We start from the raw sequence: 15717 nt of genomic DNA on the forward strand, positions 1-15717 counted from the left end.
ATTTTAAACACATTCTTTTTCTAAAGACATCAGAGGCTTTAGTTTTTATACCTCTTATGTTGCTCTGAGTTGCAGTGACATCATAATAGAATAAAAAAATTAACACTGTTGACATCAAAGAAATTACAATAGTTGTGATGTCTTTAATTAGTTTTGATAAACTCTCCCTACATTTTATATTAAAAGCTGTTTTAAAACAGAGTGGATACATATTAAGTCTGGAACAACTAAATGATTCTACTCATCTATAAAGATATCTGCTGTTCTTTATAGTTTAAACTTTACTGTAAACTATTATGTCCATGTCAGGATCCTGTGAAATGATGACCTGATTGGTCGGTAGTCGGACTGTTGACAGGTTTTGATCTGCTCCTATGAAGTTAGCCTGTTCTGAAGAAGGTGTACCCTGTAAAAAGACCCTCTATCTTCACAATGAAAAGCCAGGATTATGCCTGAAGTTATCTCACTATCCACACTTTTGAGCAGGCCTCTGGACCATGGCTTTAGTTTATTTGCTCAGTATCTGCCTATAAAAACACCCCACATCTACAGACAGTGGATTTCAATGATACACAATACATTTGCATAAATCATGAACTAAAATATATCCAGAGGATATTTTGCAAGCAAATTCATTCAAACACAAGGTCTAATTAACTAACCCTAACCCAAATGGGATTAAGAATAGGAGGCTCATAAAACCCTGAGCTGCTTCTGTATAGTTGATAACATGATGAAGACCGTGGGATGTGGGTGAAAGCCCTGAAAATGGCTAGGTTGTGTAAGCATGAGACTGATACAATGGATAAGTTTAATCACACATATCCTGTTTTTTATCAATTCAAGGCTGAGATGAAGCAAGTCAGTATACCCTCCCAACCCAGCTGTCCCAGGATGGGTGGAATGATGCTGTCTCTGCAAATAACTTTTCATTTCTCAGGGGCATCGCCACTTCATAGCTATGGGAAGAAAGTGGTGAGCCACAGACTACCTCTAGCCTTGCTTCTGAATGTTGCTTTTTCAGTATTCTGCTTGCCCCTCCAACAACAGAAAAGCCCAGACGGCATTTTTGTTAAATTCTACTTTGATTACTTTCCTGTGTGGATGGATGTCAATAAAATGATCAGCTTTAATCATGGCACTGCTCCCAAAGAGAATCAAGGACTCCATATTCCCCTCTGAGTATATTAGTCTATCAGTGAGTAACCACAGCAACCCATGCTTAATAAACTTATTTCCATAAGAAAAACACAGCAGTGAAGGCCAAAGGACTTGACAGGAAGTGAATATGTGTCAGGGTTGAACCCAGCTGGACGCTGCATCACAACCTGACACCTTGAAGGTTCAGTTTATAGTGGCATGTTGTAGCTGAACACCCCTCACCTCACCCTCCCCTTCCAAACATGAAAGAGAACATGTGGTAAACTTCAGTTGTCAAAAAAGCTCAAAAGATGTTTAGTTCGACCAGTTTGGACTACTTTAAAAACCATGGTGGCCTCCGTAGAGAGGTCTTGTAAATACAAAGTAGTTAACTCTAACGAGCTCCATTCTAGGGTAAAGAAAACCACAATTCATACAATTTAGATGAAACAGACTAGTGAAATCCTCACTAGGATTATTCTATATAAAATGTCTGCCAATAGATCCCTTTAACCTCCTCTCAAAAAAACTGCCTAAAACAGCGACTTTATGTATTTCATTTAAATGTTACATTTCCACGTAACTTTTTTACATAAATTCAACTAAAGGATCACTTTTATTACATTTATACAGGTCAACTGGTAGGGGCCCTCTGCCACTGTCTTAATATTTAAAATAAGAAACCAGAGCATCACAAAAAGTTATGGTGAAGGATGATGGGAAGATGAAAGTGTGAGGAGAAGAGTGAGAGATAAAATAGTGAGAACATACATGAGGGGATGAAAGGAGAGAGGGAGTAGGATGGTGCCAACAGTAAAAACGAGCAGAGAGGTGGAGGGTGAATGTAGCACCGCTCTGTTCTGCCGCAGCCTCCAAGGGGGGGGGGGGGGGGGGGGGGGGGGGGGGCGTTATAGCCCGAAGCTTGACGCGGGACGCTCCTGGTCTCGAGCACCGCGGATTTACTCTAGCTGGAACGCGCACCATGGCAGATATGGAAACCCTCCGGAATGATAAGGACCGGCAGAGCGGGATGGGCAGGCGTTGAGTTCAGCTCCAGCGGCGGTGGCGGCGGCGGCTCGGCTTGGAAATGGTAGGACAGCCAACCTGCTGCAATGTAGCGGAGCGCTTCTTCCTGATGGTGTGCTACTTCGCGTTTTACTAAACATTAAAATAAAAAAAAAAAGACGCAATGCGAGGAGTTGAATGCCATTAGCTACGCAGCTGAAGGTGGAGCAGAACGCAGAGGTGGCTCCATCCCTCGAAATATCAGCGAGTCTGTGTTCAGCGTCTATTAGTTTGTGGAAGCGTCCGAATTCAAATTATAGTCCCATACGCGATGTTTCCCTTTTGGGGAGATTCTGCCGCTGAATTCCATTCAAAAATCTTCCAAGTTAAATTTCACCCTGCACACCTGCATAAACATGCGCCAGCCACAGCTCGACTAGGGAACAGCGGCGAAGTGTCAGGTCCATGTTTGAATTCGGCTCTGGCACCGACTCACAAAACAGCCCGCACTCACAGAAAACCAGAACTTTCTGAATCGGATCTACCGCTCTGCCCATCGGTGTGTTCCCTCAAACACACAGCACAGGGCGGAAGTCAGCAGCCTGGAACCACCACTAAACCTGACGTTCCTTTGACATTACGGTCATTTGGAAAATCAGATATGCGCCGAATTTTTCCTGAAGACCAACTCACGTGATAGGCTTTCATGTCACAGAGCAGGTGACGCGTGCGTGTGAGTCATGAGGCAAATGGACTCAGTCTGTTGTACATTATGCTGGGGTTTGGAGCATCGTTGTCTCCGTTGCTGACAACGGGACGTATTGGCGTTAAACAGCCTCTATCCCACCGGTAAATGTGCTGTCCGGCCCCTGGTGGTGCGTGAATAAGCGAACAATATGTATTGGCCTGTGTGCATGAGTGTGTGTTTATGTATGTGTGTGTGCGTGCGTGTGTGTGAAAGTTGTGGAGTTGAGGGATTTCGTGAAGGCGCGTGCAGCGGCGGGCCCAGCTGCCCCGCTCCCGTTCGTCACGCGGGACGGCGCGAGGCCAACTTGAAGTTCAGCCTGCTTCTCCCGGCCTGTGTGCGTGTGTGTTTGTGTGTGCGAGTGTGTGTGTGTGTTAGTCAGCAGAAAATGGCCGCAGTTAAAGCCAGCAGGCCGAGTTAGAAGGACAGGCCGACAGAGGGCCTTCCCTCCCGGCATGCAGCTGGGGCAGAGAGCCGCTACGGAGGCAGGGACCTCCCGTACCCGCAGCGGAACATCTGAGCTCATGTTGGGAAGCGAGCCACTTGACAACAGCACATATGCCACAATGGAGAAGAAAGATATAAAATATGAACCCTACCTTCATCTCCACCAGCTCCAAGAGGTTAAACAGACTAGATCTGAGACTTTCTGGACTTTATTTACCTATTCTTGCTCTTGCTAAATCCCCTTGGACAACAACTACAAAGCTAAATACAATCACATTGCTTTACGTTAGATGATGTTAAAGTATTTATTTACTTACGCTGCTTCAGCTCAAGGATCATATATGTCTTTCCTGATGAAAGTAGGGAGATAAAAGACAGAACAAAATATAAGTAAATGGTCCTAACTTTTACATAATTCAGCCAGTAGTACAATTATATCCAATGGTGAGTTAATAAACTATGTATTCAGCCACATGGTTTAAAACAGGGTTGTCAAATCAATTTGACTAACCAACAGTCTAAAGCAGATCAAATCTCACTAGCATCAGTTTTAAAGCTGTCCAAATGTACTGTTGAAAGATGGATCAGTAATAATAATCATTTGTTTCTTTAATTTATTACCAGAGAACTCCGTTCATACTATTGAAAGAGTTACTTATGACCACACAGCCCCTGTTAGTGGTTCTATCCTTATTGAAAATGTTTACATTAGTGACATATTAGCTCAGTTTTATAGTACATTACATAGTGTAGGCTACTTTATCTTGTAAAATGTACTATAAAATTTAAATCATATAATTTAAATGTAACGGTATCGTCCACTTTTGTATCATTCTATTTTTGTATTATTAGCTAAATGTACTTAAAATATCTATAATCTTAAGCATGCAGGGAAGAAAAAAGAGCACCATGAGTTTTATGAATGCAGCTGTATTATTGGATTTTTATTGGATATTATTACAGATGCCCTGCATCTTTAAGTAACATGTTTGTGTTGTAGTTTCTCCAAGTCTTGCTAACTTTAGTCAGCTTGTTTGTGAACTAATGTAAAAAATATTTCACATACTGTTGAGTAGTTTGATTTAAAACAATGCATTAAATTATAGAAGTGGGTGGGAGCTTTATAAGTAGAAGCACACAATTGAGCACAGTGAATATATACTGTATAGCTTACTGTGTGTATGACTGGTGTGTACAGTAGGTATAATGTATGTACATTGCCTGGATATTGTGTGTAATCTATGTGCAGTGTACACTATGTATACTGTATGCATAGTTTTAGGACAGTATATTTTGTGAACATTGTATGTACACTATGTGTACTGAGTGCTCTGTATGTATATTTTATGTTTAGTTTGTGTACGATGTATACTGTGTGCACTGTATGCATATTGTATGTGTACTGTGCGCACTGTATGCATGTTGTATGTGTACTGTGCGCACTGTATGCAGGTTGTATGTGTACTGTGTGTTTGGAGCCTGAGGGTTGCTCGTGTGAACCCAGTGTGAGTAGCTGAAGAGGCTGGTGTGTTGACAGCAGTGTGCCGGCTGTGAACTGGTCCTGAGCTGACCTGTAGCGTGTGTTGTGAGGCCGCTGTGCAGAGACAGAGCACAGAGCAGCTGCTGCGGCTTTAAGCCCTCCGTCTGGGATGGGCTGAATTCATAACGTCATTTCACTTTTCTCTTTTATTCTTCGCCCCCTCATCACCGTGCCTCTCTAGACGAGACAGCCCCCGTGCTCTGTTACACCTCCGGCCATATTCTCCTAAGAATGATTATTCGGAACTTTCTCTCTGTTTTTCTCCCCGCGAGGCATTTTTACGGGGCCTCAACTTTTCTGGCGTGTCATCATTTCTGGAGTTAACGCGGCGGAGTCATCCGAGGCGACCGGAGCCCGCTCCTCGCTAGATTCTTAAAAAAAACTCAGAGTTACAGCCCAGGAAATGCAGCGTTTTCTCTAACCCGGAGGTAGCATGCCGAAGTGAACGAGCGGGGGAAGAGCATGTAGAAATCCGCACTAATAAAAATACATGAAGACGCGATGGAAATGAAGGTGTTCAGCCCAGGGATATTTATGTTAACAGGGATCCTGGTCTGACTCGGCTCCGCCTCATCAAAAATGATGTTTTCTCCCCTCTCCCTCTCTCAGGTAAAACTGCTAAGTCTGTGCTTCTGTTGTTACATTCGCTCTGTCAGAGGAGAGTCCTGCCTGCAGCGAAATGAAGCCATCATGTAGCCTCGTTAACTAATTATCAATGACACTGTGTTGATTCGATAGTGAAAGAAAAGTATTTGACGACCTATGTTTTATCTTATCATCTACAATAAGTACGAGCTCATGCTGCTGCCATTGTGCAGAACAGGGCAGGCAGTAATATGAAACATGGATGAAAATGTGGAACAGGTAGACAAGGGGTGGAGAGCTGAGTTACACCAACTGCACCAGGCCTGTTGAACTGGGATTTGAATTAACATGTGTGCGGTTAGCTGCAACATGCTGAAAGGAGTGCTTGAAAGAACCTGTGTTGGACGTATCCTCTCTGCAGTATGTTAGCACATAACATGTGTTGGGAAAGATGGTTCCTCTGCGTCTCTTCACAACAGAGAAAGTTTGAACAAACACAACTATTTGTGCTCATTGCAGATCTAAATCTATAGAGTGTAGATCAAAGAAAGTGGGACAGCTCTTTAATATGTGACATGTGAGGCGAGTTGGAGTACAGAGTGAGGATCACTTTTCAGCTGGTGCTGGTTTTTGATTGCCACTGCCATTATTCTAATATAAAGCTGTTCATGTGTATTACTGTCATTCCTTGTGCTTAAAGTTGACCACTTATCATGCAAAAAATATCACCACATTCAAATATTCTGGTTTCCCGGAACTTAATCTGAAAAAGATTACTTAAACTGCAATTCAATACACTGCTGATGATATGCTGGTACTGCAACATCTCCTTATACATTCTGCTTTTAGCATTACTATTTCAAAACCTATTCGGATTCTGCCAGCCCCTGTTATTACTATTGTTATTACCACAACCTGTGCTACTGTCACTATGTCCGCTACTACTGCTCTTTGCTCTGTTTGAGTAGTGCTACAGTGGTAGCCATATTTAGCACAGCTTTAACTAATAATTATTTTTGCTACAAAGTTTATTAGTAGTTACTGTTGCCACAGCCGCATCTTCATTACTACCAGTTGTTCCCAAGCAAGGCGTAGGGTTCGGCTCTCAAGATGATTTCCAGAAATCAAATAAAATGTAACAGTAATAGTAAAAAGTAGTGTTTTGTATTCTACAACCAACTTTAGGGATAATGTTGTAACAAATCAGTGCAACTTTTATTTGAAGGTCAGAGGATAAAAATGTTGGTCTATGCTATGATACACATTATTAAACATCTGGCTGTACCAACAGATCCCCAGATTTGTATGTGCACCGTGCATTTATGCTACACCATAAAGTTTGTTTAGATTTTCCATAAATCAACCATTCAGTTCATTTGACAAATAACAAAAGTTGTACAGAATGTGTAATTCACTCAGATTTATTGAAGAAAGCAAAAGAATGGTGACTTCTTACCTGGGAAGCGGTCTTGAAGTTTGCTTGTCCGTCCATTCCTCGATTATTTATATTCTTTTAGTTGGTAAGGATCCACTAATCAAAATAATTGAAAGGGTTTTTCATAAAGGTTTATCACGTTGTAGATATTTCCATTCAAAGTCCATTGCTATCAGTCGAGTACTTTTCTTTCTCATAAAATACACTTTTTTCAACTATTCCATGAAGCTGATGACGGTCTTCTGCAGGTTTTAGCATGCACTATTAGAAGCTATTGGCTTTATCAATCATTCCCCGTTGAAGAAAGGCATTTGCCCTTTGCATTGAAAGTAGACAAAGGGAGGTAAGGAAGTTTTAACCCAAAGATAGTGACCTGCGTTTGAGTGTGAATGTTATGTTTGACAACATCAGGATTTTCATAGTTCCTGCATAAAGTGACCTAGATATTGTTATTCAAATATAATTTCTCATAGCCATACGTGAACAGATGTTGTTTAGGTTGTGTTTTGGTCCCATGCTTAACAGGCACATTCAAATACTGGCCTTAAAGTTCTGGTCTTATCTGTTATAAACTTCTTGTTTTTTAAGTGGTGACTTTCCCTCTGTTACTTTTTGCTGTGACATGGTTGCTCTCTGGTTCTGGGTGGGTGTGGTTGAGAGGAGTACTTGGGCAAGATACTGAATCCCGAATTACCCCCGACGGCAGTGCCATTCTCATAGAAAAAGTGCTGCGAATAGAATGTATGGGTGAATGCCAAAAAAAGCTGTACTGTGAAGTGCTTTGAGTGTCATCTAGACATTTACTTCAACAGAGTAGGTTTACTATTATTATGCATTTATATTATTACTACTTTGTTAGCATTTTTGTAAAAAAAAAAGACACAAAACAAACACTAAACACACGTAAAGTTACGTAAATTTGACTGATACGTTTTTTATTTTTTAGTTTGTGTACAAATATCTTGAAAATACCATTATAATGAAGGATAATGTCATTGTGAAAATCTTCTATTGTGACAGCTCTATGTGGAATCATTTTCTATGGCCTCTGCTCCACTGGGGTCACGCTTTAACAGCGCACTCTTCTAGCCCTCCCAATGCCACTCTGCATTCAGCTTACTTTGCTGCTGTAGTCTGAGGGGAGATCAACAAAATATGCTGCTGGGTTCTGCTGATGTTGAACTAAAGCAAAATCACTTCGGGCAGTGTAATTACCAGGAAAGACATTTTAATGAAGGACACACTGAAGCGCGCAAGGTATAAAGTAGAAACTTTTCAAAAGACTGGGATACCTGTGCTGAGCGGACTCTGTCCTTGTGCTGCAGCACACAGACTGTAATTTGTTTTCCATCAAACTATTAACCAGTCTTTATTCTCCCTGTCATCATTAAAACTGTTTTTAGCCTACTAAAACACCTAGTGTTTTTTTTTGTGTGTTAGTGCCACCCAGTGTTTTGAAAGTGGTTAAGAATTAGTGATTTATGCCCCAGCAATACTCAGTTGAACGATGGCCTCTGTAAACAGTCAGACAGAACGTTTTACTACAGGCAGAATTTTTCCGCTGTGTCTTTACTTACGAGTTGCTTAGAAAGACTGAAACTGTAGGAGCAGTGTGTTTGTGCCCGCTGGTTAGCTGATAATTGTAATATTTTAAAAAGAAATATTTGAAATTAATTAATATTGTGTTAAGATGTTAATCCAGTGCCTCTTTCAATTACTTTGTGCTGCAAAAACCACAGTTTATGGCTTGCCTCTATCTTTGTTTCTCTCTCTCCACTCTCTCTGTGAAAACATAACCTCCTTGGTGGAGGTAAAAATTAGATGAAACATAATGAACAAAGTAAAACCTTTTGTCTGTTGACATGATCATACTGTAATCTAGAATTCTGCAGTAGCAGCTATGTGGATTTGTTATGTGTAGTAACAACATGAGAGCAAACTAGCAGGTTTTGACGGTGCTATTTACGCCATCTATCTGTCTGAAGTGAGGGCATATTTAGATTTTCACACTTATGCTGATGACAAGTTGCATGAAATGGTTACCTTGTAGGACATGCAGATAGAATTGAACTGCTAGCATTCACATGCAGATGCGGAGAGGAAAGGACGTTGACAGTAAAAGACTCAAAACACAGTAGAGACACTGAAATGAAATCAGTACATAGAAATAAATCACATTTATTTTCCATTCTTAAAAAAAATGTCAGCTCCTGATGAGGTTTGTGTAGTTGCTACACGAGTCCCTTCAAAACAGGAGTGTATTTATTCACTGAGAGAAATCGTAGAACATTATTACGTTTTTTGTCCAGGGAAAATATGTTTTCACTAGGGCTGCTCGATTTATCGAAATTTAACCGTGATTACGATTATGGGGTCAAACGATCTCCAAACTACTGTAATCGAGTTGAAACGATTATTAGGCATTTTTTTCGAAAGAGACGCGCATGCGCAATTCAGTCCTTCCCCCAAAGCATTCAGCGGCCCAGCTGACTGGCACTCACTCTCAAGCAGCTGTAAAGTGAAGGAGGCGAGTTGTGTGTGTGGTGACCGGTGGTGAAAAAAACAGCGCGAGTGGAAAAGCAGCAGCACACCATGTAGCGGCCGCGCCGCGCACCGCTATTCTCAAGCGCGCTCCCGCTTGGCTGTTCAGACCGGTCAGACCGGACCCGCATTTCTCCGCTCCGGTCAGTCGGTCAAAGAGTGTTAGGGTTGCCATCTTTAAGGGTTTGAATAACCGGGCACCGATATTCTGGTTTCACGGAAGAATAAGACAGTCGATGTTTACCGGAACCGGAAGTGATTAAAAAAAATTAAGCATAGACTTCAGAATAAGGGCACATTAATAATCATTTGAATAATCGTGATTTTGATATTGTCCAAAATAAAAAAAATTCCATAATCGAGCAGCCCTAGTTTTCACTCTTCTCACCCACATCTTCTGGCCTTTTTCAAGATGATGCTTTTAACAGTTTTGCATGTAGGTTATACTGTTCCAAGTTATACTGGGGGGATCAGTGCATATAAGGACATACAATCCTGTGTCTCACACATCCACCTAAAACTTAATATATAATATTTTTCCTCAGATACTCGACCATTACTGACAATAATCCATCAATCCATTGACATTACACCTAACATATATTGCATTTCTGTGCATCCTGGGAGAGGGATCCCTCACATGTGGCTGTCTCTGAGGTTCTACCTTCTTTTTACCCTGTTAAAAGTTGTATCCTTACTCTTGTTGAGGGTTAAGGGAAGAGGATGTCACACCATGTTAAAGCCCTATGGGACAACTTGTGATTTGTGAATATGGGCTATACAAATAAACCTTGATTGAGTGATTGACAATAACAATGCTGTATTTAAACCACAATATGGCGAGTCTGTCCATGAATGATCACTATGTGCATATGCCTAGCAAAAGGCCACTTATTAGGTTACCTATCCTATCAAACTGGACCACTCTCCACTTCATCCTCCAGGGCACTAACTCTCTTGTAACCTTTGTGCGAAGGTTGGTTGTTTGATTCTAGCTGTAGCAAGGAGCTTGTATTTGGGCCTTCTTTGTACTAAAATGTAAACCTAAATAATGCCTTTGTCAGACCTGGTTCTGATCTGGCATGAAGTATACACATGTCATTTTATGAGGTAGAAAGCAAATACGATGCATGGTGTATGTTGACTGGTGTGGTCCATTTGGCAAAATAACCAATGACTATACATGGTCCAGACATATGCTAGGTGTAGACTTAGACTTTTTCCTTAATCTAGCAGCAGAAGGATCTTTGGTGTGCTTATTGCAAACATGCCCACATGCTGTTTGTCTCTCTACAGATGTCAGTGGTAAATGGTCTGCATTTATATAGAGCTTTTCTAGTCTTGATCAGCATTCAAAGGGTTTTACAATACTGTATTTGGACAATTTGGGGTTTAGTTTCTTGTTGTCCAAGGATATTTTGTCACAGGGGAGACTTCAACCAACACTGGTTGGTGGACGACCCATGCTATCTTCTGAGCCACAGCTACCCAATGTTGTGAGATGACGCATTGACATATTGCCCTGAACCACAGAATAATCTCCCGTTCTACCCAAGTCTCAAAGATGCTCTACTGGATTCAGATGTGGTGAAGGGGGAGTGTTACTGAACTCACTCTTTATGAAACTAATTAGAGATTTACTTTGTGATAGACTGTGACATTCAAGCTATGATAGATTGCGATTAAGGTGCTCACATTGCGCACAATAGACAATGTACAATGAGACTTGCATACACAGAAGACATTTGCTCACAATGCAGAGTGTGGTGTGCAGATATTGCTGCACACCACACTGTGTGAATGTGTGTGTGAATGAGTGAATGGCAAAAAAACTGTACTGTTAGCGCCTTGAGTGGTCATCAAGACACATCCCTGGCCTTTTAACCATTTCATTCCTTTTGGGAGTCTGTAACGGGAAAACCTTCTTTTGACTATGGCCGTAGAATCTAATAAAATAACTTCCAAAAGAGTACAACCAATATTTGCTTGATTCTCTAAACATTGACAAGAAAACCTCTCAACTGGAAATCGTAGACCTCACTAAATATTAATTATGGGGTAAAAAGGTCTGAGACTATACTTTTCCATTTTGGAATTTTGCCCCCCTATGTTATAACTTTCTTCTGGCCGGAAAGTGCAGAACACAAACACAGTAGATATGTGTTTGTAAAAATGTTATTCGCTAAATTGGATGGAACTAGATTGGGGTGGGGCAGGTAGTGGAGACCAGAAGGAAGGCACGCTGTTGGGGATCAGAGTTGAGCTGGTGGAGCACATGAAGTTAAAAAAAACAGAATGACGCTGAGTAGCTGGTTCTGTGGCAACAAAAGAAGCAATGTATAAGTAGGCAGCAAAGCAAGGCACAAAAAACTCAATAGAAGATGTATGTTGAATCACGAAGCCTAGATGTGATCCCACACTGGTGGTAGGACGATCTGGCGAGGAGAGATGGTCTGGTGTGTTATAGACTGAGGAGAGGTGACGAGGAGATGAAGCTCTGCTCACAGTTAGTGAGCAGGAGGCCCTGCCCAGCTCCAGGTAGACACACACAGGGAGAGAGACAGACAAGAAACAATGTGGGAAGGGAAAACACAAGGCAAGAAAAGGGAGGAAGAATCCTGGTCATAACACCCAGAAACAACTGCCTTCAATAATAACAACATGTTTGCCTTTAAAGAAAGTTGGTCCCCATTTGTGCCCTTATAGTTAGTGTTTAGTAGATTAAATCTTTCCATGTGGAAAGAGGAGTTGCCTTGTACACATTCCACTCTGAAGAAACTGTTAAAGTTGTACTGTAAGTATTTAAAAAGTTACACACTGTCTTTTTGTTTAGGCGTTGTTCTTCTACACATTCAATTTGAATTAGAATAATGGAAACAGATATAAGTCTCTAGTCTCCAACTTCGAGTCATCAACTAAACTTAAAACCATCAGGTCATTGGACGGTGGGAGGAATTCATAAGAAAATTATGCAACTTCCACACTGAAAGACCCCAGTTTGAACCGCTGCACCACTATGCTAACAGCTATGAGTATCAGTATTTAGAAGGCTGTAAATACCATTTACATTTGTACAATATATGAACAACACTGTTTTGTTCTTCGGGCTCTGAGCTTCAGTACATTCAATTTGAAATTTGAATAAGGGACACTGCTCTTTGTCCAACTGTCTTTCTGTCTCTCTCTCTTAAAACATCAATTAAGTTTTTACTGTCCATAGTCAGCAGGCAGGCAGGAATCAGCACAATGTCAGCAGATGTCACTGTGGATGTTCATGCAACCAGCATACAGTTCTCAGAAGACAGGCAGACCTCTGCTATTTTTGAGTTGTGTACTTACAATATCCAAAATGTTTCCAGTCAAACCTAGAGAAATCAATAATTATAATCAAGTGTGTTTGCGTTTAATTTGGTCATCAGTCAATCACGCTAGATGTCCTTTTTGCATGTGTAAGCATCGTGTCTGAGCGAACAATAGTGACAGCTAGACTAGCCGCTCTAAGATAACCTGTGTCCGCCAAATAGTGTCAGAGAAACAGATGTGAAATGTGTTTTATTCAGTGTTTTCACCAATTTTAATCAGAGGGTCTGTTTGTTTTGGACAAAGGCCTCCAGGTAAAACCCTCCTGAACCATGAGCACTGATGGGAGAGGGAGAGGCTGAAAATAAGATTTAACAAGAAATTTGTGTATTGTGTATTTAAAGTTGGTTTGGTTACTGATCGTTGTGTGTGTGTTTACCACATGTATCATATGTGTTTGTATTGAAGTGTATCTGTTCATCTGTCACATAGGATGAGTTCCATCCGTTTATTGAGGCTCTGCTGCCCCAGGTCCGTGCCTTCGCCTACACATGGTTCAACCTCCAGGCCAGGAAAAGGAAGTACTTCAAAAAGCATGAGAAAAGGATGACAAAAGAAGAAGAGAGAGCTGTAAAAGATGAACTGCTAGGGGAGAAAGCAGAGGTGGGATGGATAAATTGAGTGGTGGAGAGTAGAGACAATTATTTTGTTTTAAAAATGAAGTTGCTAAAATGAAATAACAAATTTAAATAATAATAAAATAACAAACTGACGATATTTTATTTTGGAGTCAAACCACATTTCGATGTTTAACAACATATTTAGATATAATACTTACCATAATTGGTCTGAAAACTATTATAACTATGCTGATCGAATACATTACTCAATACATTAAATTACATAACTCTCTTAAAAATGTCATTCTGTTCCTAGGTGAAACAGAAGTGGGCCAGTCGTCTTTTGGCCAAGCTAAGAAAGGATATCAGGCCTGAATGCAGAGAAGACTTTGTCCTGTCAGTCACTGGGAAGAAAGCTGCGTGTTGTGTCCTGTCAAACCCTGACCAGAAAGGCAAAATGAGACGCATAGATTGTCTTCGACAAGCTGACAAGGTAAACAGTTTTATGGTACACGTTTGGTTATAGTGAATTTGTTCAGTTGTAGTGGGATCAGAATCAGGCTTCAGACTTTTATAACCCCAAAAGCATGCATATGCAAGCCAAGATAAGTAAATGATAATGATAATGAAAGAGCGGATGGTCTACAGGCAAATGTAAATTTGGCTCAGCAATGCAGTGATGCATTGTTTTATTTTTGTTTTGGGCTGAAAAGAAGAATACTTTGCCATATGCATGACAACAGTCATGTATCTTTATTATAATAATATAATTATGAATTTATATCAAACTAATATGAGCAGTATATCGGCAGAGCTAAACTCGTTGTATGTAGTGTATTTGCACTCATTTATTTTCAGGGTCCCATTCAGTTCAGTTCTAATCAAAAGACACATTATCTCAAGGCACTTTACAGAGTAAGGTGGAGATGTTACAGTACTAAAGAGAGACCGTGAGCAGGCATTTGGAGACACTGGAGAGAGGAAACCACAGCTTGTTCAAACTGTCATGTTCTGGAGTTCACAAACTGATAATGAAAACTTTACACTTCATTGTCCTTTCTTCTACAGTCAGCAGACCTTTTACCAAGAAAGTTGAAGTTTGTGTGTGTGTGTTTGTTTGTAAAAATCACTCTAGTATGGAAGCCAGAGAGCAGTGAACCATTTATTGATGGTGATTAACGCCTGTTCTGATATTTAATTGTTTGTCACAGCTGACTGGACAACAGTCTCCTCTGAGTCTCCATCACATGTTGTTATGCAGCTCAGCAATAAGTAAATGGATAACTTATAAAGGACAGACAGACATCTGGTTTCATAAATATCAGGCTACAATATCAACTGATCTGATTCATATTTATAAACAGCATCACATACTATATTATTATTAATATTTTGTCATTTTCCTAGTTGCCAGTATATGTGCACTAAGTAAACGTTATTTTGTGTAAAATAATTCTGCGCTTTTGGTTCGACCAACTCAGTAATTATAAATTATTTTATAGATATTAGGGCAAGGTTTTTATGAAACTTAATTTTGTGTTTTTGTTTTAAATCGTACCTAAATGTACCTCGATTCCCCATCAAAAAGAAATTGTGTTAAAGTGCCCAAAGGATGATTGTCTGGGTGAAGGCGATGGAGCAAAACCCTCAGGAGATGAAACCTATTGAAACGCAGTGGAGAAGAAAATGATCAAAAGTCAGCCGAATTAGTTGAAGTACTTTACACTGTCAGTCAACATCAACTCTGCACTTTGGCTTAAACAATTCACAATATGTCAAGGTGAGGGTTAAGCTCTCATTTCATCCTATTATATTAACAGAATTTGCTGAATGGAAACGATCAGAAAACAACCTCAAAATATTCACTTAATTACAAAAGGAAAACACTGATGCAGCGTTTATACATGGTATATTGTTGCACTACCCTTGGAAGAGTTGTATTCATGTTTAGTCAACATGTTTGTCTTTTTCAAGGTGTGGAGGTTGGACCTGGTAATGGTGATCCTGTTTAAAGGAATCCCATTGGAAAGCACAGATGGAGAGCGGCTTGTGAAGGGCGGCCAATGCTCCAATCCAATCCTCTGCGTCCAGCCTCGACACATCTCTGTCTCTGTCAAAGAGCTCGACCTTTACCTCGCTTATTATGTCCAAGAGAGAGGTATGTACCTGCACACACTTCAATGTCAGATTCTACTGTTGCCATTATGCAACCTAGATAGTTAATAAACACACACACACACACACACACACAAAGCATGAAAAGCTGTAAAATGCTTCATTTTTCTGTTGGTGTCAGGGTAAGAACTTGCGAATTTAAATAAGTGGTCAAATATCTGCAGGTGATGACTAAATCTAAAAC

The 15717-nt window shown here is 40.5% G+C and overlaps 1 protein-coding gene across 6 annotated transcripts in view; it reads left to right on the forward strand.

Moving 5' to 3' along the window:
* The first annotated feature begins 2062 nt into the window (after positions 1–2062).
* The window catches only part of nfic (nuclear factor I/C), a 44344-nt gene continuing 30689 nt past the window's right edge, over positions 2063–15717 (forward strand). For 3 of the 6 annotated variants that reach the window (XM_053429939.1, XM_053429938.1, XM_053429941.1), the window contains exons 1-4: positions 4999–5486; positions 13231–13401; positions 13675–13851; positions 15333–15516. In XM_053429939.1, the coding sequence (XP_053285914.1) occupies positions 5457–5486; positions 13231–13401; positions 13675–13851; positions 15333–15516 (562 nt within the window). In that variant the 5' untranslated portion in view covers positions 4999–5456. Of the gene's footprint in view, positions 2231–2726; positions 2879–4998; positions 5487–13230; positions 13402–13674; positions 13852–15332; positions 15517–15717 lie in introns of those variants that run through there. The other 3 variants (XM_053429940.1, XM_053429943.1, XM_053429942.1) reach the window with 3 other exon arrangements.

Source organism: Pleuronectes platessa, chromosome 9 (assembly GCF_947347685.1).
Source record: "Pleuronectes platessa chromosome 9, fPlePla1.1, whole genome shotgun sequence".
Classification (NCBI taxonomy): Eukaryota; Metazoa; Chordata; class Actinopteri; order Pleuronectiformes; family Pleuronectidae; genus Pleuronectes; species Pleuronectes platessa.